The sequence below is a fragment of the Crocuta crocuta genome, unplaced genomic scaffold (assembly GCF_008692635.1).
Source record: "Crocuta crocuta isolate KB4526 unplaced genomic scaffold, BGI_CrCroc_1.0 scaffold235, whole genome shotgun sequence".
NCBI classification, from domain to species: Eukaryota; Metazoa; Chordata; class Mammalia; order Carnivora; family Hyaenidae; genus Crocuta; species Crocuta crocuta.
The window spans coordinates 7,030,744-7,055,513 of NW_027531285.1; the positions used below are offsets into that span (position 1 = coordinate 7,030,744).

General features: G+C 37.3%; 2 protein-coding genes across 3 annotated transcripts in view; one reads left to right on the forward strand and one right to left on the reverse strand.

Annotated features, from left to right (window-relative positions):
• The window catches only part of NECAB1 (N-terminal EF-hand calcium binding protein 1), a 184,024-nt gene extending 164,143 nt beyond the window's left edge, over positions 1 to 19,881 (forward strand). Inside the window, exons 14-17 of the mRNA XM_077771332.1 lie at positions 267 to 379; positions 14,126 to 14,203; positions 15,666 to 15,757; positions 19,144 to 19,881. Of these exons, the coding sequence (XP_077627458.1) occupies positions 267 to 379; positions 14,126 to 14,203; positions 15,666 to 15,757; positions 19,144 to 19,166 (306 nt within the window). The 3' untranslated portion in view covers positions 19,167 to 19,881. The remainder of the gene's footprint in view (positions 1 to 266; positions 380 to 14,125; positions 14,204 to 15,665; positions 15,758 to 19,143) is intronic.
• A 2,318-nt stretch (positions 19,882 to 22,199) lies between these two features.
• CUNH8orf88 (chromosome unknown C8orf88 homolog) overlaps positions 22,200 to 24,770 on the reverse strand; it is a 33,749-nt gene continuing 31,178 nt past the window's right edge. For both annotated transcript variants that reach the window (XM_077771242.1, XM_077771243.1), the window contains exons 5-6: positions 24,165 to 24,271; positions 22,200 to 22,612 (exon numbers count right to left, since the gene is read on the reverse strand). In XM_077771242.1, coding sequence (XP_077627368.1) covers positions 22,589 to 22,612; positions 24,165 to 24,271 — 131 coding nt within the window. In that variant the 3' untranslated portion in view covers positions 22,200 to 22,588. The remainder of the gene's footprint in view (positions 22,613 to 24,164; positions 24,272 to 24,770) is intronic.

Below are 24,770 nucleotides of genomic sequence, written 5' to 3' on the forward strand. Positions count from 1 at the left end.
TACTTGAGAACCACTGCTTTTAAAGGGGAAGTATGTCATTGGGAAGACATTCTGTTTGCAGCTGCTTCTAGAGGTGAGAAGAGTATCCTGCCTCCATTACAGTTTTTATCCAGTGTTATGTCTCGGATTAGTCAGGATCTTCCTTTTGGTCACCTGCTTAGATGAGAATCATTTGCTTTATGAGGGGGGTGGGACGGGCTGCAGGGGGTCAGCTTCAGCAAGGCTCCATGACACCAGGACGGTGACACTTGCCCCTTTCTCTGCAGCACATCATGCTCGTGCAGCGTCAGTTGCCTGTGATCGAGGAGGACCTGGAGGAATTCCAGCTTGCTCTGAAACACTATGTAGAGAGTGCTTCCTCCCAAAGAGGCTGTCTGCGGTAAGTGCCCCCGCAGGCGGAAGGGGGGGTGGTGGGAAGACACGCGTTTGAGAATACTCTTGTGGTTATGGTGATTATTCCAGCCTCCTGGGTGATGCATTTTGCAGACTTTAACTGGATGTTGCTCTTTTCTTCTTGTACTCTGTGTGGATTTGATCACTGGGGGCACCAAGGGAGATACCATCAAGAGAACAATTTGGAAAGGAGAATTTCACATCGCCTGAAACCTCCCCTTTCACATCCAGGCAGGCCCACACTGATTTAAAATCACCTCTGGTAGATGAGGCCCCAACTCCAGTGCATCTAGCCCTGATTGCTCCCTTGGCATCGTGCCCTATAGCCTGATAATCATTTCAGCCATGATGAAACTGCACAATTTCTGAAGTCTTGATTGCAGACCTTGGTCTTTAAAAAAAAAACAAAAAACAACAAAAAAAGCCTCTTTCCATAGCCACCCCTGCTCAGGCTGCTACTAAAATGTATGCACTATTCCTCATTTTCAGTTTCTCCACTCCAAGGGGTCCAATAAACAGTCACTAGAATTATTTTACAGAAACAGTTATTATAGAATCCCCTTAATCAGGAACTGCGGTAACTCTCTGAGTGCCTTAACCAAGTGCTAGACGCTTCTCTGAGGCTACGTTTATCCGACTCAAGAATCCATAGTGTTGCTACCATTGGTTCTTCCTCACCTGAGCTTCCCCAGCTGCCCATCCCTTTTCAGCATGATCTGTGCCTTTGACCTGGCCACTCTCCTTCCCAGAAGTATAGGGCCAGCTGGTAGGTTTTGGCCAAGCCCATGTTCTGCCTCAAGTTCGAAGTCCAGCCCCAAATTTAACTGCATCTGGAAAACTACCACAACCAAAACCACCCCTGCCTTGGGGGTTTGTTTCAACTTCATAATGCTTTTTAAGCATTGCTTTGGTAAAGCTTTTAAATACATGCGTGCATAAGTGAGTATGTACATATGTACACACATACTTTACATCTCTGAGTACTTTGGTGTTACTCCCAGTAATTATATTTTATTCATAGTCCAACAGAATACCTCCCCAGTTCAGAAGTCTGGCTCTGGAGTTACACATGGGATTGTATTAGTTTTGTGCTGTAGGGAAAGATCCTTACTGGCTCTAAGCCTCAGCTCCTCATCAAGAACTTCCTAAGATGATTGCGAGGATTAACTGAGTGCTCAGCACAGTGAGGCCCAGAAATCGTGAGCTGGGATCACTATCATTTCGTCATCTGGCTGGCTGACCTCTGGCCCACTCTGTAGAGTTTAAGAGGACATGCTCAGTGCTCTTTATGTCAGATGCTCACAGTCTTCCAGTCATGCCATTGTGATAGAAACACAGGAAATGCTGTTTGTTTTATTGTTGGTGTTCTACTTCACAGCAAACTCAGAAGGGCTCGTATTGAAACCATTTTCATCCTTTTATTTAGTTCAGTGACGTAGGGATTTGCCAAAGTGAGAGTATATATAGTTTTAAAAGCCTACTCATTTAAAACTGAAGTTTAGGGGCACCTGGGTGGCTCAGTCGGTTAAGCGTCCGACTTCGGTTCGGATCATGATCTCGTGGTTCGTGAGTCTAGGCCCTGCGTCGGGCTTTGTGCTGACAGCTCAGGGCCTGGAGTCTGTTTCGGATTCTGTGTCTCCCTCTCTCTCTCTCTGCCCCCCCTCCACTCATGCTTTGTCTCTCTCTGTCTCAAAAATAAATCAACTATAAAAATTTTTTTTAAAAAACTGAAGTTGAATGTTTGGAAAAAGCAAGAAGGCTGTGAGGTGTGTGTGTGTGTGTGTGTGTGTGTGTGTGTGTGCATGCATGTCTGCATGTGCACACACCTGTACACATCCACTACAGAAAGTAGAGCATGGTACTAGCCAAAGAAATGGAAACATAAAGAAGATAAAGTCTGGTTTGTTTATCACAATCTCCAGGATGGTTTAGCCTTTTTACATTTATTAATATGGCACAAAGTTTGATTATTTTTTTAGGGATCAGAGATCATGCTTTAATGTGTGTCAGGAAAAGGGCCGAAGCCACACCGATGGCCCCAGGATGAGGGGAGCAGCTGTGGGAGAGCAGCTGACTAGGTAGATCTGTGCCGCCTGCCACGATTCTGTTCTCTCAGCAGCAATGGAAAATTGCTCCCTTGGCTCCAGCTGTGATGAACAGGGAGGGGGAGAATCCTCTTCCAGTGAAATAAATTGAGACTCAGCCTCTCCTCTTCCTTTGCACGACTGGTTTGTTTGTTAAGGACTCTTCACTCACTTATTGCTCATTTTTTCAACTGATTTCCTTCTTTTACTGGAAGTCTCAAAAAGTGGACTTCGTCAGATGGATGAGCATCAGAGAATCACTCCACATGGGTGCAAACCGTGTGGAATACACGTTATGCTGGCACGCCCTGTCTAAATTCAGTTGTGCCCATTAATCGCATTCAGTGTCCTGTCTGTATCAATTGATGAGCGAATGTCACTGTCACTCACACTGTCAGTTGCATGCTCCAATATGCCCTGCACTGTTGCCTTGTGCTTGGCTGATAAAATAAAACTCTTGAGAATTACCACTTTTGCAGCTTATTCTCCCATAATGTTAGGCTCAGCTTCACCATGGCTAGCTAGGAATTGCTGCTGTAACGTAAAGGAGAAATTATGGATTTACTACTAGATTAGGGAGTTTGTATCCACATCCTTATTTACTCTTCACTGCAGTCATCTGATGTATCACCTCCAGTTAAGGAGGAAATAGGCTCAGATGCATTAACCATCTTGCCCAAACATGTCTGACTCCAAAACCCACATTTATTCCTTCTTGCCAGTATTTGGTCATCCTTGAATTAAAGTTTCTTCAACTTTCTGTGGCTAACCAGGGGTAGAATGGACAGGATCTCTCCTGTTCCAGTTACAGGGCCTCACTTTCTTAAATTCAGGCAACTGAATTAGAGAGGCTTTGGCCCTAAAGTATTTGACTGTGAGACTTCGATGTTTAGGGGCTGACAGAGCCCTTGTCAGAGTATTGGTCAATTGAGTTTTAAAATGAGTTATTAGTGGAAAAGCCAAGCAAATCAGTCGTGTGACCCATCTATCACACATGTGCACACATGTGCGTGTGTGCACTGTGTGATGATCTTTTTGCTTATTTTGCAATCACGAAGGCTTATTAATGCCTGTGGGGGAGGTACCAACTGAATATATGCAATGTACGCAGTGTATTCCTAGAACCATGCTTGACACCAGAAAAAGTGAGATTCTGCTTTCAAGGGTCTTAGAATCCAGTTAGGAAAATAGGATACTTACTCATGGCCTAAAATTTCACTGCTGTTAAGTAGTAGAATAAAATGTTTTCTGAAGTCACTGTCAAATGTTAATTCTAGAATTTGTATGTGTTCTAAACTCTATGTCACGAGCCCAGGAAACATGAATGTGGAGTTGTATTAGAATTGACCCTGAACTTTACCATGGCCAAAGAATCATCTGTAAGAACTAATGATACCCTGTGGCATATTGACCATGAATCATTTATCAGCATTTTTACGTAGGTGAAGTAAATTGGTGGCTGGATCTTGGTATGGAGAAATGGGGACTGTCCCTTCTGTGGGCCTTTTCTCCAGTGGTTAGGTTCTGTGAGTTAACGTAGGACATATGGGGAAAGGAGGAAAGCCAAGAGGAAGAGTCTTCCATGACGATCCAGTTGCCTTGGGTAACTTATGTTCAACCCCAATTGTTCCTGACCACGTCCTTTCCCCTAGAAGCTGTTTCACTGCCATTTTCCAGCTGCTAGGAATATTCAAGGTCTCCTGAAGCTCAGGGCTGAAGCTCTTAGTGACTGCATCCAGGGACAGCTTAGCCAAAGAACTCTTGCTTCAGCCAGTGAGTGGTTAAGTATCACAGGATGTCTGAACACATTGAGGAGCAAGACTGAAACACATAACAGCAGCTGAGAAATATGCTGTGTAATTCTAAGTTTGCAAATAATTGAAAGCTAATCATTCAAACCCTAAGCCTTTTCAATGGAAATATTGCTGACAGAAATGTTTCTAAAGATTATTTCATAATTAACCTTTTCTCGGTGGCATTATTGCACATTGCATATGTTATCTGTATTGAACAGTCTCAAGTAGCAATGCCCTTAAACATCATTGCTATGTATTGGTCAGTTTCACTCTTACCTGAAAGCACCCAGTCAGTAGAACAATTTGGATTAGCATTTTCACCCGTGTCCCTTTGAGCCAAAATTTGCACTGGTCTTTTAGCTCTGCCATCTGGCTGTTTACCAGATGACCTGTATTCAGGAAGAAAGAGAAGGGTGCAATACCAACAAGCCTTCCTGCCAGGTCTGATCCTCAGGATGCAAGCATTTCCCAGAAGCCCTTGCTTCCCCAGCATACATTTTTTGCCATCTCATTGGCCCAGCTTAAGTCACATGGTCATTTCTGACTCCTGGGGAAGTGAGGAAACCAGTTATCCAACAGAAAGGAGTGAGATCATGGTAACTGTCTCAGTTTAGTGCTTATTGGCTCATTGGCTATATTGCAAACTCAACAATGGCAAGGTTCTGTTAAGAAAGAGGGGAGTAATAGTTGGGGTAGTAGACAGTCTTTGGTATATCATCCCCAGAGTCACTTCGAAGGTAAAATGACTTAATCCATGTAAAATGCTTAGACCAGGGTCTGGAACAGAGCGATATACATGTTAGCAGTTATCACCATTGCTATTAGTGTGTATAATAATATAATGATTATAATTATTATTATTGGCTTGCTGCTTCTCATTTTCACAAATGTGTCTTTTTCCTGCAGTTTTTTTCCTGGCCTTGTTTTCTCTCCAGTTTCTTTTGCTTTTGTCATACTTCTCAGCTTTAGCTCCACTGCAGATTTAACCTTTGTTACTGCTCTTCCAGTGAAAGTGCTACTTTCTTCTTGGCTATTGAGCTAACAGCTGATACATACAAAATTTGCCGAGGACTGGGCTAAATATTCTACATGCAACACTTTAATCCTCATAGTTCTGTTATTATCACCATTTTACAGATGAGGAAACTGAGGTTAAGTAATAGGCCCAAAGTGATAAAGCTAACAAGTTGTAGAGAAAGGTAGGCCTGCTGGGTTGTACTTCACACCACTACCTCATTACACTGTGATGCTTTCTTCAGTCTTTTAAGAGCTTGAGAATTATGCTAAAAAAGTTTTGAATTCCTTATAGTCTTATGGATGTCTAGAAAAATGGAAGGTCCAAATAGCAGGATTAGTGGCTTTTTAATGTAATAAGTAATATAAATTAATTAGTTTATAGCAGGCAGTTCATGAAGAGACTAAAATGCTAGGCTGAGTATTTTAAACTTTATCCTAAAAAAAAAAAAAAAAAAGGAATGGGTTGANTATAGACTCTTTGAAACCATTATGGAAGCTATGGATCTTCTTCCCAGAAAAAAAATAGACCTGTAAATCAATTTGCCGCTCATTTCTGGGATTTCCAGGAACAGCCCCTTACACCCACCAGGAGCTTATCTATTCAGGAACTCCTAGAATTAGAAAATCTTCAATTTCACATTCCATCCAATTCCTTTGATTCTATCATAAACCATTTTCTAGAAAATTTGGAATTTAGCTAACAACGTTTGCTACATCATACCTTAATTAAGCAAGCTAGATAAGCTGCTTTTCAAAAGGACATTATAAACTATTTACCAGCAGAGCTAAAGGAAAATATTAAAATTTCTGTGTGTTGTTACCACCACCTGCTGGTCATACTTAGATAAATCCTAAACTACATTTAGCCTGACTTTTACACTGATACATTCTTTATTATCTTTTAAGTCAATGTCCTTAAAACAATGTGGAGGTTCCTCAAAAAAATAAAAATAGATCTACCCTAAGACCCAGGAATAGCCCTGCTGGGACTTTATCCAAAGGATACAGGAGTGCTGATTCACAGGGGTACGTGTACCCCAGTGTTTATAAGCAGTGCTTACAACAATAGCCAAATTGTGGGAAGAGCCCAAATGTCCATCAACTGATGAATGGATAAAGAAGATGTGGTTTATACATACGATGGAATACTGCTTGGCAAGGAGAAAGAATGAAATCCTGCCATTTGCAGCAACGTGGATGGAACTGGAGGGTATTATGCTAAGTGAAATAAGTCAGAGAAAGACAGATCTCATATGTTTTCACTCATATGTGGAACTTGAGAAACTTAGCAGAAGGCCGTGGGGGGAGGGAAGGGGAAAAATTAGTTACAAACAGAGGGAGGGAGGCAAATCATGAGACTCTTAAATACAGAGAACAAACTGAGGGTTGATGGGGGGCTGGCAGGGGAGAGGGGAAAATGGGCGATGGGCATTAAGGAGGACACTTGTTGGGATGAGCACTAAGTGTTGTATGTACGCGATGAATCATGGCAATCTACTCCCAAAACCAAGCGCACACTGTATACACTATATGTTAGCCAACTTGACAATAAAAAATAATAAGTAAATATCCTTGCTGTTGGTCTATACTTTCATTTTGATTTCTAATCTGAATATAATGTAAAACATAAGATTGAACAAGCTGGACTTGTGGAATTTTTTATTTTACTTTACTTTTAAGTTCTAGAATAGTTAAAACACAGTGTTACATTAGCTTCAGATGTACAGTATAGTAATTCCACGATTCTATGCATTACTCAGTGTTCAGCATGATAAGTGTGCTCTTAAACCCCGTTGCCTGTTTCACCCACCTCCCCACCCACCTCCCCTCTGATAACCATCAGTTTGTTCTCTGTAGTTAAGAGTTTGTTTCTTTCTTTGTCTTTTTTCCCTTCATTTCTTTTGTTTCGTAAATTCTACATATGAACATAATCGTGGTATTTGTCTTTCTCTGACTTATTTTGCTTAGCATTATATTCACTAGATCCATCCATGTTGTTGCAAATGGAAAGAGTCCATTCTTTTTTATGGCTAAGTAATATCCCATTGTGTGTGTGTGGATAAGGGTGTGGCGTGTATACACACATACACAAACACACACATATATATATACACACCACATCTTCTTTATCCATCGTCTCTCGAAGGACTGTTGGGCTGCTTCTATATTTTGGCTATTGTAAATAATGCTGCTATAAACAGAAGGGAGCATATATCATTCTGAATTAGTGTTTTTGTATTCTTTGGGTAAATAGTAGTGGAATTACTGGATCACTTGGTAATTCTATTTTTAATTTCTGGCAGAACCTCCATACTGTTTTCCACAGTGGCTGCACCAGTTTGCATTCCTACCAACAGTGCATGAAGGTTCTTTTTTATCCACATCCTGGCAAACACTGATTTCTTGTGTTTTTGATTTTAGCCATACTCACAGGTGTGAGGTGATACCTCATTGTGGTTTTGATTTGCATTTCCCTGAGGATTAGTGATGTTGACCAACTTTTCATGTGTCTCTTGGCCATCTGGATGTCTTCTTTCGAGAAATGTCTGTTCATGTCTTCTCATTTTTAATTGGATTATGTGTTGGGTTTTTGTGTTGAGTTGTGTACGTTTTTTATGTATTTTGGATACTAACCTTTTATCAGATATTTCGTTTGCAAATATCATCTCCCATTCAGTAATGGGAGACTGTTGACTGTTTGCTATGCGGAAGCTTTTTATTTTAATGCCTAACATTTGTTTTTGTTTCCCTTGCCTTATGAGACATATCTAGAAAAATGTTGCTACAGGCAATGTCAGACAAGTTACTGCTTGTGTTCTCTTCTAGGATCTTTATGGTTTCAGGTCTCACATTTAGGTCCTTGATCCATTTTGAGTTTATTTTTGTATATGGTGTAAGAAAGTGGTCCAGTTTGATTCCTTTGCTTGTAGCTGTCCAGTTTTCCCAACACCATTTGTTGAAGAGACCGTCTTTTTCCCACTGCATATTTTTTCCTTCTTTGTAAAAGATTAACTGACAATATAATCATGGTGGGTTTATTTCTGGGTTGTCTATGCTGTTCCATTGAGCTGAGTTTTTGTGCCAGTATTATACTGTTTTGATTCCAACAGCTTAGTACCAAAACTTGAAATCTGGAGTTGTGATACTTCCAGCTTGGCCTTGCTTTTCCAAGATTGCTTGGGCTATGCAGTCTTTCATGGTTTCATATAAATTTCAGGATTATTTCTTCTAGTTCTGTGAAAAATGCTGTTGGTATTTTGACAGGAATTGCATTAAATCTGTAGATTGCTTTCGGTAGTATAGCCATTTTAACAATATTAGTTCTCTTATGGATTGGGGTTTTTTAAATGTATTGTTGAATTCAATTTGCTAATATTTTGTTGAGGATTTGAATCTTTGTTCATCAGCGACAGTAGCCTGTACTTCTCTTTTTATGTAGTATCTTCATCTGGTTTTGGTGCCAGGGTAATGCTGGCCTTGCAAAATGAATCTGGAAGCTTTCCTTCCTCTTGTATTTTTTGGAATAGTTTGAGAAGAGGTATTAACTCTTCTTTAAATGTTTTGTAGAACTCACTTATAAAGCCATCTGGCCCTGGACTTTTGTTTGTGAGGACGGTTTGTTTTTTTGGATTTTTGGGGTTTTTTTTTACTAATTCAATTTCTTTGCTGGCAATTGGTCTGTTCAAATTTTCTGTTTCTTTCTGCTTCAGTTTTGAGAAGAAAGTTATAGGTTTCTAGGAATTTATCCATTTATCCTAGGTTGTCTAATTTGTTGGCATATAATTGTTCATAATATCGTCTTAATAATTCTTTGTATTTCTGTCATGTTGGTTGTTATTTCTCCTCTTCTGTTTCTCATTTTATTTAGGTCCATTCTCCCCCCACCCCTGATATGTTCTGGCTAAAGGTTTATTAATTTTGTTGATCTTTTCAAAGAAGCAGCTCCTAGTTTCGTTGGTATGTTCTATTGCTTTTTTTATGTTTCTATTTTGTTTATTTCTACTTTATTATTTCCTTCTACTAGTGATTTAGGGTTTTTTTAATTCTTTTTCTTACTCTTTTAGGAGATTTTTCTTTCTTCCTAAGGTAGACCTGTACTGCTATAAACTTCCTTCTTAAATTGCCTTTGCAGCTTCTGAAAGATTTTGGAACATTGAGTTTTCATTTTTATTTATCTCAATGTATTTTTAAATTTCCTCTTTGATTTCATGATTGACCCATTCATTGTTTAGTAGCATGTTATTTAACCTCTCTATATGCTATTTCCAGATTTTTTCTTGATGTTGATTTCTAGTTTCATAGCATGTGGCCAGAAAAGATGCATATGATGTCTTTTTTAATTCCTTGAGGCTTGTTTTGTGGCCTAACATGTGATCCATTCTTGGAGAATGTTTCATGTGCCCTTGAAAACAATGTGTATTCTGCTGTTTTAGGATGGAATGTTCTGAATATATCTGTTAGATCCATCTGGTCCAATGTGTCTTTCAAAGACCCTGTTTCCTTATTGATTTTGTTTGGATGATCTGTCCATTGATGTAAGTAGGATGTTAAAGTACCCTACTATTATTGTATACTCTTGATTACTTTCTGTTTGTCAATAGCTGCTTTATGTATGTGGGTACTTCCATGTTGGCTGTATAAATATTTACAACTGTTTTATCTTCCTGTTGGATATTCCCTTTAGGATTATCTAGTGTCCTTCTTTTTCTCTTCTATAATATTTGTTTTAAAGTCTCTTGGCTGATGTAAATATTGCTACCTTGGCTTTCTTTTCATGTCCACTTGCATGATAAATATTTTTCCATCCCTTCACTTTCAATCTGCATGTGTCTTTAGGTCTGAAATGAGTCTCTTATAGGCAGCATATAGATGGGTCTTGCTTTTTTTTTTTATCCATTCCACCATTCTGTGTCTTTTGATTGGAATGTTTAGTCCATTTTCATTCAAGTTATCGACAGATTTTTGCCATTGTGTTACTTGTTTTATGGTTGTTTTTGTTCTTCTCTTACTCCTTTTTCACAATTAGTTGGCTTTCTTTAGTGATATACTTGGATTCCTTTCCATTTTTTGTATATCTATTATTGGTTTTTGATTTTTGGTTACCATTCAATTGTATATAACATCATATGCATCTAGCAGTCTGTGTTAAGTTGATGGTTGCTTAAGTTTGAACTCATTTACTCCTCTTCCCCCACATTTTAGGCATGTGGTGTCATGCTTTAAATCGTTTTATTTTGTGAGACCCTGACCAAGTTTTACAGATGTACTTAACTTTATTCTCTTGTCCTTCTTCCTGTACTTCTTATTTTGACTCATGGTCTTTCCACTCAAAGAGTTCCCTTTAACATTTCTTGTGAGGCTGGTTAAGTGGTGATGAATTCCTTTAACTTTTGTTTGTCTGGGAAACTCTTTTTTCTCTCCTCCTATTCTGAATGATAGCCTTGCTGAAGAGAGTATTTTTGGCTGCTGACTTTTTCCTTTCAGTGTTTAGAATATCATGCTATATCCTTTTGGTGTGCAATGTTTCTATAGAAAAATCAGCTCATAGCCTTATGTGGTTTCCCTTGTATGTAACTCTTTTTTTCTTTCTGCTTTTAAATTTTCTATCACTACTTTTTGACATTTTATTTATTATACTTCTTGTTGTGAATTATGTTGATTTCATGAGGGGCTTCCTGTGCTTTTTGGATCTCAATTTCTGTCTCCTTCCTCAGATTTGGGATTTTTTCAGTGTTTTTCAGTTTTTTTCTTCAATTAACTTTTCTGACTCCTTTTTTCTCTTTTCTTCTTATGGGATCCCTATAATGGGAATGTTATTATAGTTGATGATGTCGCTGAGTTCCCTAAATCTATATTCCTTTTGTATTATTGTTTTCTCTCTACTATTTAGCTTGCATTCCATTAATCTGTCCTCCAGGTCACTGATGTTTTTCTGCTCCCTCTAGTTTACATCTAGTGTATATTTAGTTTCATTTACTGTTCTTCATCTGATTGGTACTTTTTTATGTTTCTGTCTCATTGTTAAGGGCCTCACTGAGGTCCTCCACTCTTGTCCTGTTCAGTATCTTTATACACATTACATTCTCTGTCAGATGTATTACTTGTTTCAGTTGTCTTTTACTGTCACTTTGTCCTATTCTTTCATTTGGGATATATTTCTCTATCTCTTCATTTTGTCTCTCTGTGTTAGGAAAGTCGTCTCTGTCTTCTGCTCTTGAAAGTAGTGGCCATGAAGAAGAGGTCCTATAGTGCCCTGCAATGCGGTGTCCTGTTTACCAGAAACTGGCACTTCAGGGGTGTCTCCTATGTGTGTTTAATGCACCCTAATGTTTTGAGGGAGCCATTTTTCCCTTCAGTCCAGTCACCTGCAGTGGCTCTCTTTGCCTGTTGTCAGCAGTGTTTGGTCCCTGTCCTATTAGTGGGCCAGTCTCATGCTGCCTTGGGCTTGAGTTGGGTCGGAGCATGCATTGCCAGAGATGTAGTAGCACTTTTGCTGTTTTTGCCCTGAAAAGTTTTATTCGTTGTTGTAATCAGACCAGATATCTGCCCCCCACCCCACTTCTGGGGCTGTAGTTGGACTGTGGTGTATGTGTGGTTATCTTCCCTTCTCCCAGAGGCAGGAGTCACTTTGGAGTGGTGCTGGCCCCTGTCAGGGATGCTTGCACACCCCCAGGCTTATGGCTCTGCTTTGGGTGGGCTCTGGCTAAGAGCATATTGGAGGGGGCAGATCCGTTAAAGTGCACAGAGGCAGGATGTGTGATGTCAGCAAGGTTTGTGCTAGTCTGTTGTGCTTGGGGTCCCCACCTGCCAGAATGGTGGCCAGGTTGGAGAGGGTGGATCTGCAGAAGTGCAGGGATGCACGGGCAGGGAGGATGGAGGGTGGGCAGGATGTGGAGTATTGGCAAGTTAGGGAGGGATTATCCATGCCTCCCTGGTTCCCACAGGTAGCTTGGGTTTATACTGGGGAGCAGGGGAGAGAAATGGCACCTGCCTGCTCCTTTGTTCCCGGAGAAGTCTGCTAGTGATCCCTGCCTCTCCAGCACATGCCCTGAGATTAGTAAACAGATCTTCCTCTAGTATACCCCATTTTTCAAACTGCTGCTCCTATGCTGGCTCTCAGTGGGGCTGTTTGTTGTGTTCTTTAAGGGTGGGGATTCAGTTTGCTTTGGCCTTTCAGGCACACCCAGAGCCAAGCCTGCTGATTTTTAAAGTTCCAGACTTTAAGTCCTGCTGGTTTTAAAAATTCATGAAATTGGGCCCTTCTGGTTTTCAAAGACAGGTGTCATGGGGATTTATCTTCCCTGTGCACGTCTCCCATTGTGAGGGTCTGTTTCTCTCCCCTCTGCACCACCACGGGCCCCTTCCTTCTGTCAACAGTCCAAAAGTCCATTTAGCCCTCAACAGTAGTCCTACCTTGAGGAATACACTTAGCTGTAGAGTCTGTGTTGCCAGTCTGTGGGTCATTTTCTGAGTTTCCACTGGTGTGGATATCATCTAGTTCTAGCTATGGGAGAAGGTGAACTTAGGGCCCTCCTACTCCACCATCTTCCCCAGAAGGCCCTGGAATTAATTTTTTAAAGGCGTCTTTATATTTGTCTCGTACTCTCCCTTAAATTTATGAATCTGTCCCCACCTTTCTACCTTGATTTGGATCTTTGTCATGAATCACCTAATTAATTTCACCACCTTTCTAGCTTTATTCCTGTTCTGTATTGACTGTTCTCCATGGGGTACCCACCATAGAAAGATCTTTTAAAACCCAGCTCTGGGGTACCTGGGTGGTTCAGTCGATTAAGTGTCTCACTTCAGCTCAGGTAGTGATCTCAGTCAGGTTCAGTGGTTCAAGCCCTGTGCCTGGCTCTGTGCTGACAGCTCAGAGTTGGAGCCTGCTTCGGTCTGTATCCCACCCTCTCTCTTTCTCTCCTTCTCTCTGTCCCTCCCCCTCATGCTCTGTCTCACTCGGTCTCTCAAAAATAAATGTTAAAAAAATGTTTTAAATAAATAAAACCCAACTCTAATCATGCCACTTCCTTGCTTGATATCCTTCGGTGGCTGTTCATTGCTCCAGGATTAAATCTAGCCTTTACCTCAACATGTCTTTTTAACACATCCCCACCCAACTTCTCCAAAACATACTATATAGGCTTTTAGCCACTCTCTGACTGGTCAAAGAACTTCAAGGAACAAATTTTTCTTGCCTAAATTGGGAAAGCAAACAACAAAAAACTACAATCATGTCTAGTGGCTAGAATGTAGTCTCTCAGAGTTGAACAGAGAAAATTGAGAGATGTGTATGTGGGAGAGACGGAGGGGTGGGGAGAGGGGGATGACCACTAGGCCCGAGCAAACCAGAAGCCTTGCTGTATAGCAGGAGCGTGGACTCAAATGGCTAACAGCAGGACCCCAAACAAAAGCCATCAATCCAAGGGAGGGGTAAGGCCAGGAATTTGGAAAGAGCTATAGAGAGTGACAGGATGGATTCAAAGAGCTTCACTTTTGAGGGCAAGGGCAGTGGCACACATTTTTCTGAACCCTGACACAAAGATAATCTTACAAAGGAATGAAATTTTACAGAAGTTCTGTGTGTGATGTCTATAATATACTGAGACAGTTTTCATGATACTAAACCAGAAAATTAAAAAATTATGTCAAACAAAACAGACATACTGAAAATAATTTTCCACAAAACTTTATTTTTCATGCAGGCACCATGGGTGTTTTCCTGTACGAGTAGATAAGATTGTTTCATACCCCTACAGAGATGACTAGAAAAAGTAGTTTGCTGCTTGTCTTTAATTTCCTGTGGCTACTTATGCCTTTTCTTTTCCCTTTCAGCATTTCCATACAGAAGCTTTCCAATGAATCTCGCTACATGATTTACGAGTTTTGGGAGAACAGTAGTGTGTGGAATAGGTAAGTAATAAACAGGCTTGTGGGGGGGAGGGCAGAGTAGGAGGGGGAAATATTCATATTTTAGGACTTGTAGAAAAAACTATATTTCCTTTCCATACCTTAAAATGTTTCATTTGCTCTTTTTTCTAAATCCAAATTTTTAGGAATTTATTTCATGGATTAGAAAACACTTTCCTCTTGAAACAAATACCTTTGGTAATTATCCTCTTTTAAGTATAACCATTTTACTGATGTTTTCAAGTGAGAGTTAGATATGGTTCATGGGTATCTAAAGTGTCAGGGGGGCAGGTGAACAAAGGACACAGAAAAGGATGAGAAAGTAATTTTACTATTTTTTCATAAATTCTGTGGTGTTTTATAATAAAAATATATAATGGTTAAGATCATCATAGCTTAACTTTTCTAAATGTCTTTAAGCACTGCAAAAAGGTGTGGGGGGATAGAAATTGATTGGAAAAGATTAAAAACATCAACTTCTCTGGGTAACCATTCTACAATGTATATGTAGTATATCAAATCATTTTGTAAATGTTGAATGTACGTATTTGTCAAATCCACGAAGTTAAACAAATCTACCTCTTTGTAATTAATTACAAATAAGTAACATAATTAGGAAAAATGGATAAAGAAAATGTTTGCTATTCTGAGATTAAACAATTCTAGTTTTAAATGGCAGTGAATAGAGGACTGATGGATGTGGGGGGGAGGGGAGATGGGCATGGAGGAGGACACTTGTGGGGATGAGCACTGAGTGTTATGTGGAAACTAATTTGACAGTAAACTATTTGTAAAAAAAATAAAGGACGAAAGCTACCATAAAATAAATAAATAAATAAAAATAAATGGCAGTGAATATAGCCCTCCAGTAAGTCCAGATTTAGGGTTTTTAACTATGGTAATGAAAGTAACAGAATACCTGGAAATTTAGTTGATACATATTCTGCCCAAAATTTCATTTTTGAGACTATTTTAAGACTATACTACAGAATGACACCAGAAGAATCTTAAACACCAAAGGGAGCTTTTAAAGGAAACTTATTCAACTCTGTACCTCAGGCCTACACTTTAAGATGATTTTTATTTCTTTTTTCCTAGAGAGAAAAAAATCTATAGTCTCTCTTCGTAGCTATCCTATTTTTTTTAACCATCCTGACAGCCAATATATTCTTCCTTCTGTTTAAACTTCTGAAATTAAAGTCTTTCTCCTTTTTTTATCTTCTATAGGGAATTAGTGATATTCTGTTTTTAGAAGTCTTTAAAATATTTTTTCTGATGACAGTTGTTAAATTACACAAGTCTTTATTGTTTTAGGGTAATAGATAATGATAAGAAGTCTCTATTCAGACACTTAATCCAAATCATCCAAAACCGTGCCATTTTGAATGAATTTGAACTGTTTTGCACTCTGCTTGGCAAGTTTGTAATAAAAATGCATAGCCTTAATCTATAATTATTTATACAGCCACCTTCAGACAAATTATAGCAAGACATTCCAAAGAAGTAACGTGGATTTCTTGGAAACTCCAGAACTCACATCTACTATGCTAGTTCCTGGTAATTATACTGGTTTCACTGTGCTTCTATGTGTTTTTGTACAGTCTTTTGCTTTTTAAAAGATGGTATGTTCTTCCTCCCAAACACATTCTCAATCAGTGGTGCTGTCTTCGTTATTATTTCTCTGTATATCTTAAAATCTGAAAGTGGGAGGAGGAAATAAGAGATCCATATATTCTATTGTCATTAGTCCTTAGTTGATCCTATTTGTATTCCTGGCTATATGAAACCTAATATTAGTCATTTTCTGGTCACCTTCAATAATTTAGCAAACTTGAAGTACAAGTCAAATCATGACATTTTGAAAAAAATTATTCAAATGCTTTACTGTAATGTATTAATTTGAAATGTGTGGCCCAGAGGCTGCAGGTTAGAATTAAGCTAGAAATATTTTTATTATAATAGTTGTTAAAATATCTATAATTGGGGGAAAGCAGACTTGAAATCTGAAATGAAATGGTCTAAGAAACCTAGCCTAGCCGAGGTTTAAGATAATTGAGAACCAAAATTCATTCATTCATCTGCCCTAACAAACACCAGTTAAATATATTTACTCAGTGTTACATGTGCTAGGTACTGGGGTGCTTATTAGTCTGTTTACTAGTCTTGAGTTCCAACTTTGAATAAACATTATGCTAAGAGCTAGAGAGAGTACAAAGTAAAAATGGAGTCTCTTCCCATGAAATGCTGTCTGTCCAGTAGGAAAGACCAATACTTGCAGGAAAGAACCAAGCTCAGGTCATAACATAGTAATTACTAATGGTCATGATATGCATCTGGACTTAGAGAAGGGATTGCTTCTTTAACAGTTTTTTTTTTTAAAGAGAGGACTCTGGAGCTGGCGCTTAAAAGGTGAGAGTTGGACAAATAAATTTACCTCTACTTTGGCAGAGGTAAATTGTACACGTGAACAAATCCAAGAAATGTTAAATGGGCTTGGCTAATTGGTACAAAAGTAAGACTTTGGCATAAGGCTCATATTTGATACACGTGGAGAGAGAAGAGAGTATAGGAAATGAGGTTGAAAATATGAGGTGTGTGAACTTAGCAATAGGAAGTCATTAGAGGTTTCTGAGAGGGATAATGAACGCTCTCATCAGTAGTATCTGGCAGGATGGAGAAAGGTGGCTGCCACGGAGAGAGCGTGGTCAGATAGGCAATAACACAGGCCAGGAAAAAGGTGGCACCTGACCAGTAGCTACCAGGAGTCCCTCTGCCAGTGAATTTCAGGCGTTAACCATGGCAAGCTGTATGAAGCCCAGGTTTGGGGAGAAAGGGTATGCTGTAGGAACAAAATACCTGACAGAAGCCTAGGAAAATGCCTTCATCTACAAGGTTGTGAGGGGAAAAGCCTCCTTTATGAAGGAAATTGAGGGGAACCACTGAAAGGTAGGAGAATCAGAGTAGTTGAGTAGCGAGGAAAGCAAAAGAGGAGCAGCATGCAAGGCACGGTGCTCCTCAGGGGCCCGCACAGTGAATGGGACTTCAGAGAATGGGACTGAGAACCGCATTGGACAAGAGGTCACTGTTCAAGAGAATAGTTTTGAATTTGGAAGGAATTTAAAACTTAGGGTAGATTTTGATGGATTAAGGAATAATAGAAAGTGCAAAGATAAATTCTGGAATTAAAGGCAAGAGAGGCCAGGTGTGACTGCTTTCCAGTCAGCAGACTTACCATCTCGGCCTGAGCTTTAGCTCTTCACTTACTTTGGATCTAAAGAACAGGTCTGTCGGGCTTAGAGATGGTACACTTGTAGACTTTCCCTTACCGTGTATCTCGGATTTAGTCCTCAAATAAGAAAGCCATGAATATGGCTGAAATTTCTCTTATCACTCTTTCTGAGGGCATTTCCTAAATTAGAGAGAAAGGCTGGCCTCAAACTGGTTCAGTTCTTGTTCTCAGAGCCCACATTCAATACAATTTAATGCCTTTTTTTGCTACCCTATTTTGCATTAATTTTCATATCACCTCTAATTTCAACAGTGACTACTGAAATTTGGAAGAAAAGAAAGATTTGATTTCTAACCCATTTCTTAAATCTCCCTCAAACAAGATTTACCCCTATTCTTTAAATCTGTTTGGGGCATCCTATTATTTTATCATTTATTTTGCATCAAAAGGATGAATTTTATCATATGTAAATTATAACCAATAAACTTGATTAAAGATTCATAAGAGCAAAAATAACTTACATTTAGGGCACAATTACATATTATGTATTCTAGGTACTTGGGGAAAATACCAAGGCAGAAATAGTACCCATCTAACTTAGACAATTCTATAAACTCAGTGAAGTAAGAAATTACAAAGGTAATCAGTATTTCTTATTTTTAATAGGAAAAGTTTTATAAATCGCAATAGTTGACAAACAGCTGTAATTAGCTTATATTTAGTTTTAATGGCCATATGACTTCTTATATTTTTAATAAACATTTATGAATTTTGTAATATGAAGACTAAAAATAAAAACAATTACACGTTTAGACCTACAAAAAAATCTGAAAAAACAGCTGTTATACAGAGATTAGGTTTGTATTTTTAACTCCCAAATTATGATTGATTTCTGTAAGAAAGATTGCTTTTTTATTAGGTTTCTAAGCTGTTTACCTAAGATACATCTTAATAAATCAGCAAAGCCAGACTGTACCCAGCTATGAAAATACAAACCAAAATATATTCCTACGAACTCTCAAATGTAAAATTAAAATGAGCCATACTAGAGTATGGCTAAATATGTCCACTAGCCATCATAAAACACCCAAAGTGTGAGAATTCAGTCTGTGGAGCAGAATATCCCTTGGCAAAGGAGAAAGGCCTGTGGTTATGAGGAAAGAAGATACACAAGAAATAAGATCCTGTTGTCAGCTAGCACATCACTTAAACAGCTTTGAAAACAAGTTTTAATCCTTTCCATTTGTTTGTTTCTCACCAGCATTCCATAGATTTGTCTTTGGGACATTTATATTCACTGGGGAAAACATTTTCAATCTTACAATAAAAAGATTTACTAAAAAACACATCCCCTTGCTTATACCCAATCTTTATGAAATTGTTATGTAGAAGTATCATATATTCCCAAACTTCTGCCAGTACTACGTAGATTAAAACACCAACAACATGACTTCATCTTCAGGACATTTATGATATTAGTGCCCCAGATAAGCTCTATTCATTCATAATGACAATGACGAAATTAGACTATAATCAAGTTCAAAAAAATCTGGTACAAATATTGCACAGAAAGAGTTCAATCTTGGCGTAGTCAGGAAATAGTGACTTGAAAGATGATTATGCAGAATAAAGGTGGGAGAAAATAGTCTTTTTAAGAATGATTACACCCTGGCAATTATTTCCACTGTTTAAAATTTTGCTTTTCTCTTTTCAGCTGCATGGTGGATCCTGAACTAGATGTTCCGTGTTCCTTATGGTTCCAAGTACAAAACAAGTATTCTTATCTAAAATGTGAATTAGAAAATTCTCTGTGGTTACTAATCTACACTATACTTTTAACATATTTAAGATGTGCACTCTTCTAAAATGTCTTCTAGATCTTTCATGTGAATTTTAGCTAAACTTTTGAAGTCTGCTGTTTTGCTACATTGTAACCTAAAACCCTTTAGTGGCAAAATCCTAATATGTGAAACAAGTGTATACACAAAGAAATAAAATTGTGAAAAAGAAATGTTAAAAAGAATTAAAGTGGGAACTTTTAAAGTATTACTTCATAGGATAGCTTCTGTGGACTTCTCATAAAGGTTAAAAAGCTATAAAGGTTAAATCAATGTCTTGTCATTTTTAAGTAACTGATTTTCTGTGAATGAAGCTTATATTCTTCAGTATGGCTCACTGTATTCCCAACTCATGATCTTATGAGTATTTACTGAAAAAGCTAATACATAATCCAAAATGATGTCCTTATATGCAGAGAGAGCAACGGCAGGGATGCATTTACATAGAGAAAAGGCCACAGGAGGACACTGTTAAGAAGGTGCCAACAGCAAACCGAGGAGAGGCCCCAGAAGAAATCAACCCTGCTAGCACCGTGGTCTAGGACTTCCTGTCTCTACAACTGTGAGAAAAATGCCTTTCTGTTGTTTAAGCTTTAAAAAAAAAAAAAAGTTAATACATGAGCATACAACAGTCTTGGCTATAATGTACAGACTCTATATACTTGTCAGGTTATAAACTGGTTTTTTGCCAAGTGAATAATTCTGTGATAGTTAGGGTACCATTTAGTAATATTAACACCATTATATCATTTATTAGCATCATAATTCCCTGTATGTTCAACAAATCAAGAAAAGAGGAGAGTCTTAGTTTGAGAAAATCAGGTTCAAATTTTTGGCATATGATTCAGAGGACTAATTTTCTCATAAAAATAACATTTGCACTTTCAAAATATTTAAAAAAATTTTAACCTAGGTGAACAAGGAAAAATCTAAATTAGGGAAGTAATAAAATGGGTAAGATATTGGACAGAAAACATTTCCCAGTTTCAACACAAGAATGACAATGATTCTAATTTCTCTAGAACAGTTAACCTTGTAGGTAATAATACTCTTCTGTACAAGCTCATATATACATATTTTTAGTAGAATCCATTCTGATAAATGCTGCTAGTGAAAATCCAGTACATATGGGAGTTTGTTGCCACGTTATTCTCTAATCCAAATTCCTTTGAAACCACAGGTCAAGGAAAAAATAATTTTATTTTTTTTTACTGTTGGAAAACTCGAAGGTTGAACTAAAATTTTATTTTTTAATATAAAATTTGACCTAAAACATTTTCTCAAGCTAATTTATGAAACACTAACTCCTATCAGTACCTTTGTGTACCCTCTGTCCTCATTCACTCTAAATAAAATTATTTTTTTCATAGCTTCTACTAGACAAGAGCAGTAAATTTTGACATATAGACACACACATACACAGACACAAATGTGTGTGCGCGCACGTGTATATATGTGTGTAGATCTCTAGTCATTTCTACAGATGGCAAACACTATGAAACCAGACCTGGCTTAACTCTTTTAATTTATATACAAAGCAGAGAACATTAATGGAGATGTACAATGATTATTCAAACTATACATATGTACAAAGGCAAACAGATAACGGCACAGTCTTTCTTTGCAGTCTCACTCTGATTATATACAGTGACTTCTGACAAACTCTTCTTGAAAAGGTTGGTTATAAATGGTTTCAAAAAATGCAAATTATAGCCAATAAAAAGATAGATAGTATTAGATTCAGGAAGTACCTCAGTCTTCTGTCTTCTGAGTATGAGGCAGTTTTCGAAGTACAGTGGTGGTATGACTTCAAAAAGGTTTCTGCCCTTATAACAGTGCTGAGCAGAATGGCTGTTTGTTTAGATTCCAAACTAGAATAGGTTCTATCATAGTTTTTTTTAACTAGAGTCAAAAACAACTTTGAGAATAGGTAAATGATAAAGCAAACCAGTTTTATTATATGGCAATCTGACCCCAGCTTTTACACAAATTATATATAAATTTTTATGTTTGTGAGAATGTGAATACAGTGTGTGTGTGTGTGTGTGTGTGTGTGTGTGTATATGAAAAGGGAAAATAGGACAGAAAATAAATGAAAAACCTGGGCCCTCGGTATAAATGTATCACTTTTAATTAACTCAAATTTATGGGCTTTTTCCTATTAAAAAATCTTTTTATGGGGAACAAAAGTAATGAACAGTAGTGCTTCCAAGACAGGAAGCCTCCCATGGACTAAAAGTTTAGGTAACAAGCCCAAAGACTGGTGAGGAGAAAGGTACTGGTTTTAGGAGTTCAGAATTCAGTTGAAGATAAATTTCTGCCAAATGATGGTCTTGAATGCCTTGCCAGTAGAACTGGGGATCTGAGATTTACACTTACCTTTACATCAGCAATTTTTTTTGATACTATGCTGGAAGAAACTTCCTTGTCTTTCATCCAGGTGACAAAATGCAGAAATTTATATAAAATTTTAGGAGCTAAAAGTTTAAACCCCCAAATTCCACATCCATATGTGTTTTTGTTATAAGAAATTACAGAATTGAAACTTAATGTACCTCAATTATTTGCAAATGCCTAAATTTTTCCTCTTTTGGAAATAAAAATATCAGTTTTATTTTGGAATTGCCCAACTCCTGTTCATGTAGTCTGATTAGAGAAAACACAGTAGCAGCTATTTTTCAGTTTCACTGTTTCCAAATTGACAATCTCTGGTAATAATTATGAATCTAAACAATGTTGTTATCAAAAAACTAGAGACCAAAGAACTGCCTGTTACAACATTGTTTCCTGTCACGGATAACTATGCATTGAATATCCTGAATCACTCTTAGCCTCTGGAGAGACTGTAAAGATCCTTTCAAAGTGCTGGTACGAAATCAGTGGCAAAAAGAACAAAAGCAACTTTAAAAGCAACGAAATTATGTACCATATATACATCATAGCAAATACTTTATATTTGAGAATCTTTACAGCTTACATTTCCAGTCCATTATTACAAGAGATGAAAAACAAAACAAAAAAAAAAAATTGCAAGTAGCATGCAAATTATAAATAGTCTTCCCACTTTACTAACCAAATTCCTACTTTCCAGTGTTACTTCCCAATTTATGCAGGAAACTGCCTGCAAAGCTGAAACTGATTAGAAAATTCTTTATAGTTTAAAATACCTTTCTCATTTTAGGAGAAACCAAATACCCAACCATCAAAATTATACTGAATTGTCACAGTCCATTACAGTTATTGTTACTATATCCACTTCATTTGCAGGTGTCCAAAATATAAAACAAGTAATTATCTTCAAATTCATCTGTTCTTAAAATGCTACTTAAAACTTTGGTGGTTTTCCTGTAACACAGAAGAAAAAGTTAATTTATCAATTGGATTGAATGAATACAGTTTTTACTAGTTTATCAAACCAAATACTGTGACCCTATTAAGTGTTTACAAATCTTAAATGCATGTTGCTATACAAAGTATTCAATATTCAAGTAACCGGAATTTGTCAAAACAGTTCTGTGTTTAATAAAACATGTAATTCATTTTTAAATTATACTAGATTGTATTTCAAACTTGTTCTGTTTCTCTGGTACCTAGTTTGTTCAAAATAATGTGTGTGTCAAACTTTTATTTACAAAATAAAATGTTAGAGATGAAATAAGTCTGCAAATGAAAACCTGACAGTAATTTATATAGCATGGACATTTGGATTTACTCATATATACTCCTGAGACCTCTGAACAGGACGGAAAATGTTAACATCGTTAAGGACATTTTTCATGATAAAACATTCCTGTGTGCAAGGTATGTTGAAATTTATGCCTAAACTTTGAAAAATTGAGAGTTCTATAAGGTAGAGACTTTAGGAAACACTAAAATACACTAAGTTGTTTTAGTTAAATAACTAAAATAAACTAGTTATTTAAGTTAAAATTTTAAAAATTCTAAGAGGAAAAAAAGGCTTTGGATTCCCATGGCTTAGAAATCCCAAAAATGGAAAGCACAGGAAGTATGTTATGTCTCACATTTGAGCCATTCTCAGCATATCTATATTCTGAGTTAATCTCCATAACATATTTACCGGCATAAAATAGTTGGTGAAAATTCTAAAGTCAACTTCTACTAGAAATGGAAATAAAGACCATTTACTAAGAGCATAAGTACTAAGACAGCTAAGTACCATACCAAGCTCTTCCATACATTTCATTTAATCCTAACAACTAGAGATTATCAGCCTTATCTACGATCAGAAAACAGATGCAGGTCAAATGACTTAAGTTTCAATGATACATTAGTACACAAGGTGAAGCTACAACTTGAACCCAAGTCTGATACCAAACTCATGCCCTTTCCAATCAATATCCTAAAAGATGTGTATTTATTGTATTCATTCTGATGAAATTTGGTGCAGTGACACAGAAATACAAAGCACTAAGAACAGCAAAGACATACTGAAGAAGAAGGAGGACTTGTTTTACTGTATAGAAATACTGAGAAGAGTAGAGAGCCCAAAAACAAATCACAGATATACTGCCACAAAGATGGTAGAGGACTATCCTTTCAACAAATATAGCAAGGATGACTGGATATTCATGTAGAAAAACATAAAACTTGACCCCTACCTCACACCATACAGTAAAATCAACTGCAGATGGACTAAAGAATTTATCTGAAAAACAATAGAACTTTTAGAAGATGTTATGAGATGTTCCGTATCTTTCAATGGAAAAACTATTTCTTAAAAATACAATTCCATTCTATTATTAGAGTAACTGGTTATAATATACACTTATATGTACTTTTCTGAATTGTATTTCATAATAAGACTAAAAATCTAGTGAGAATCTAGTGAAATACTGAAGACAAATATTTTAGAATATAAAATTAGAACACTACTTACTGGTTTTTTAAGTACAATGGGATGATCAGGCAGAAAGTCTGGTTTTTTTCTGCAGATGGAAACACTTGAGAGCTTCAACAGGAAATCTCTGCTGTATTTAATTCTCTCTATAGAAATTAAACATCATATGCAATGTTACAAAATATATAACTCTTCCAGAGCATCTTTTGGTTCATTTCTTTCTGCATATCCCTTAATAATCCATTATTTTATAAAATGATGACTAGTTTCTATGCAGAAGGTAAAAAACTTGGAAACTGCCCCCAATTTTCCTTTTACATGGAAAGGAAGCCAAATAACCAAGGAAATAGAAGGGGGAGAACTATTTCAGAAAATTGGTTAATGCATGGCTTCTTTCCTCTGGTTACTTATAACTAATGAAGGGATCTTGTATTATAAAATATAACAGCAGTCACACCTGTTGGGCAATTCAGACCCTGGCAAAATGGAACCCTAATAAGCCTATCTAGTCTTCATTAACTTAAAATATATGAAAATTCAAGAAAAATTTATTATACATTTGAGTATAAGAGGTGTGCTAGGTAATGGTGAAAAAGAGCTAAGATAGAGTCCCTCTTTCCTTTTTTTTTTTTTTTTTTTTTAAAA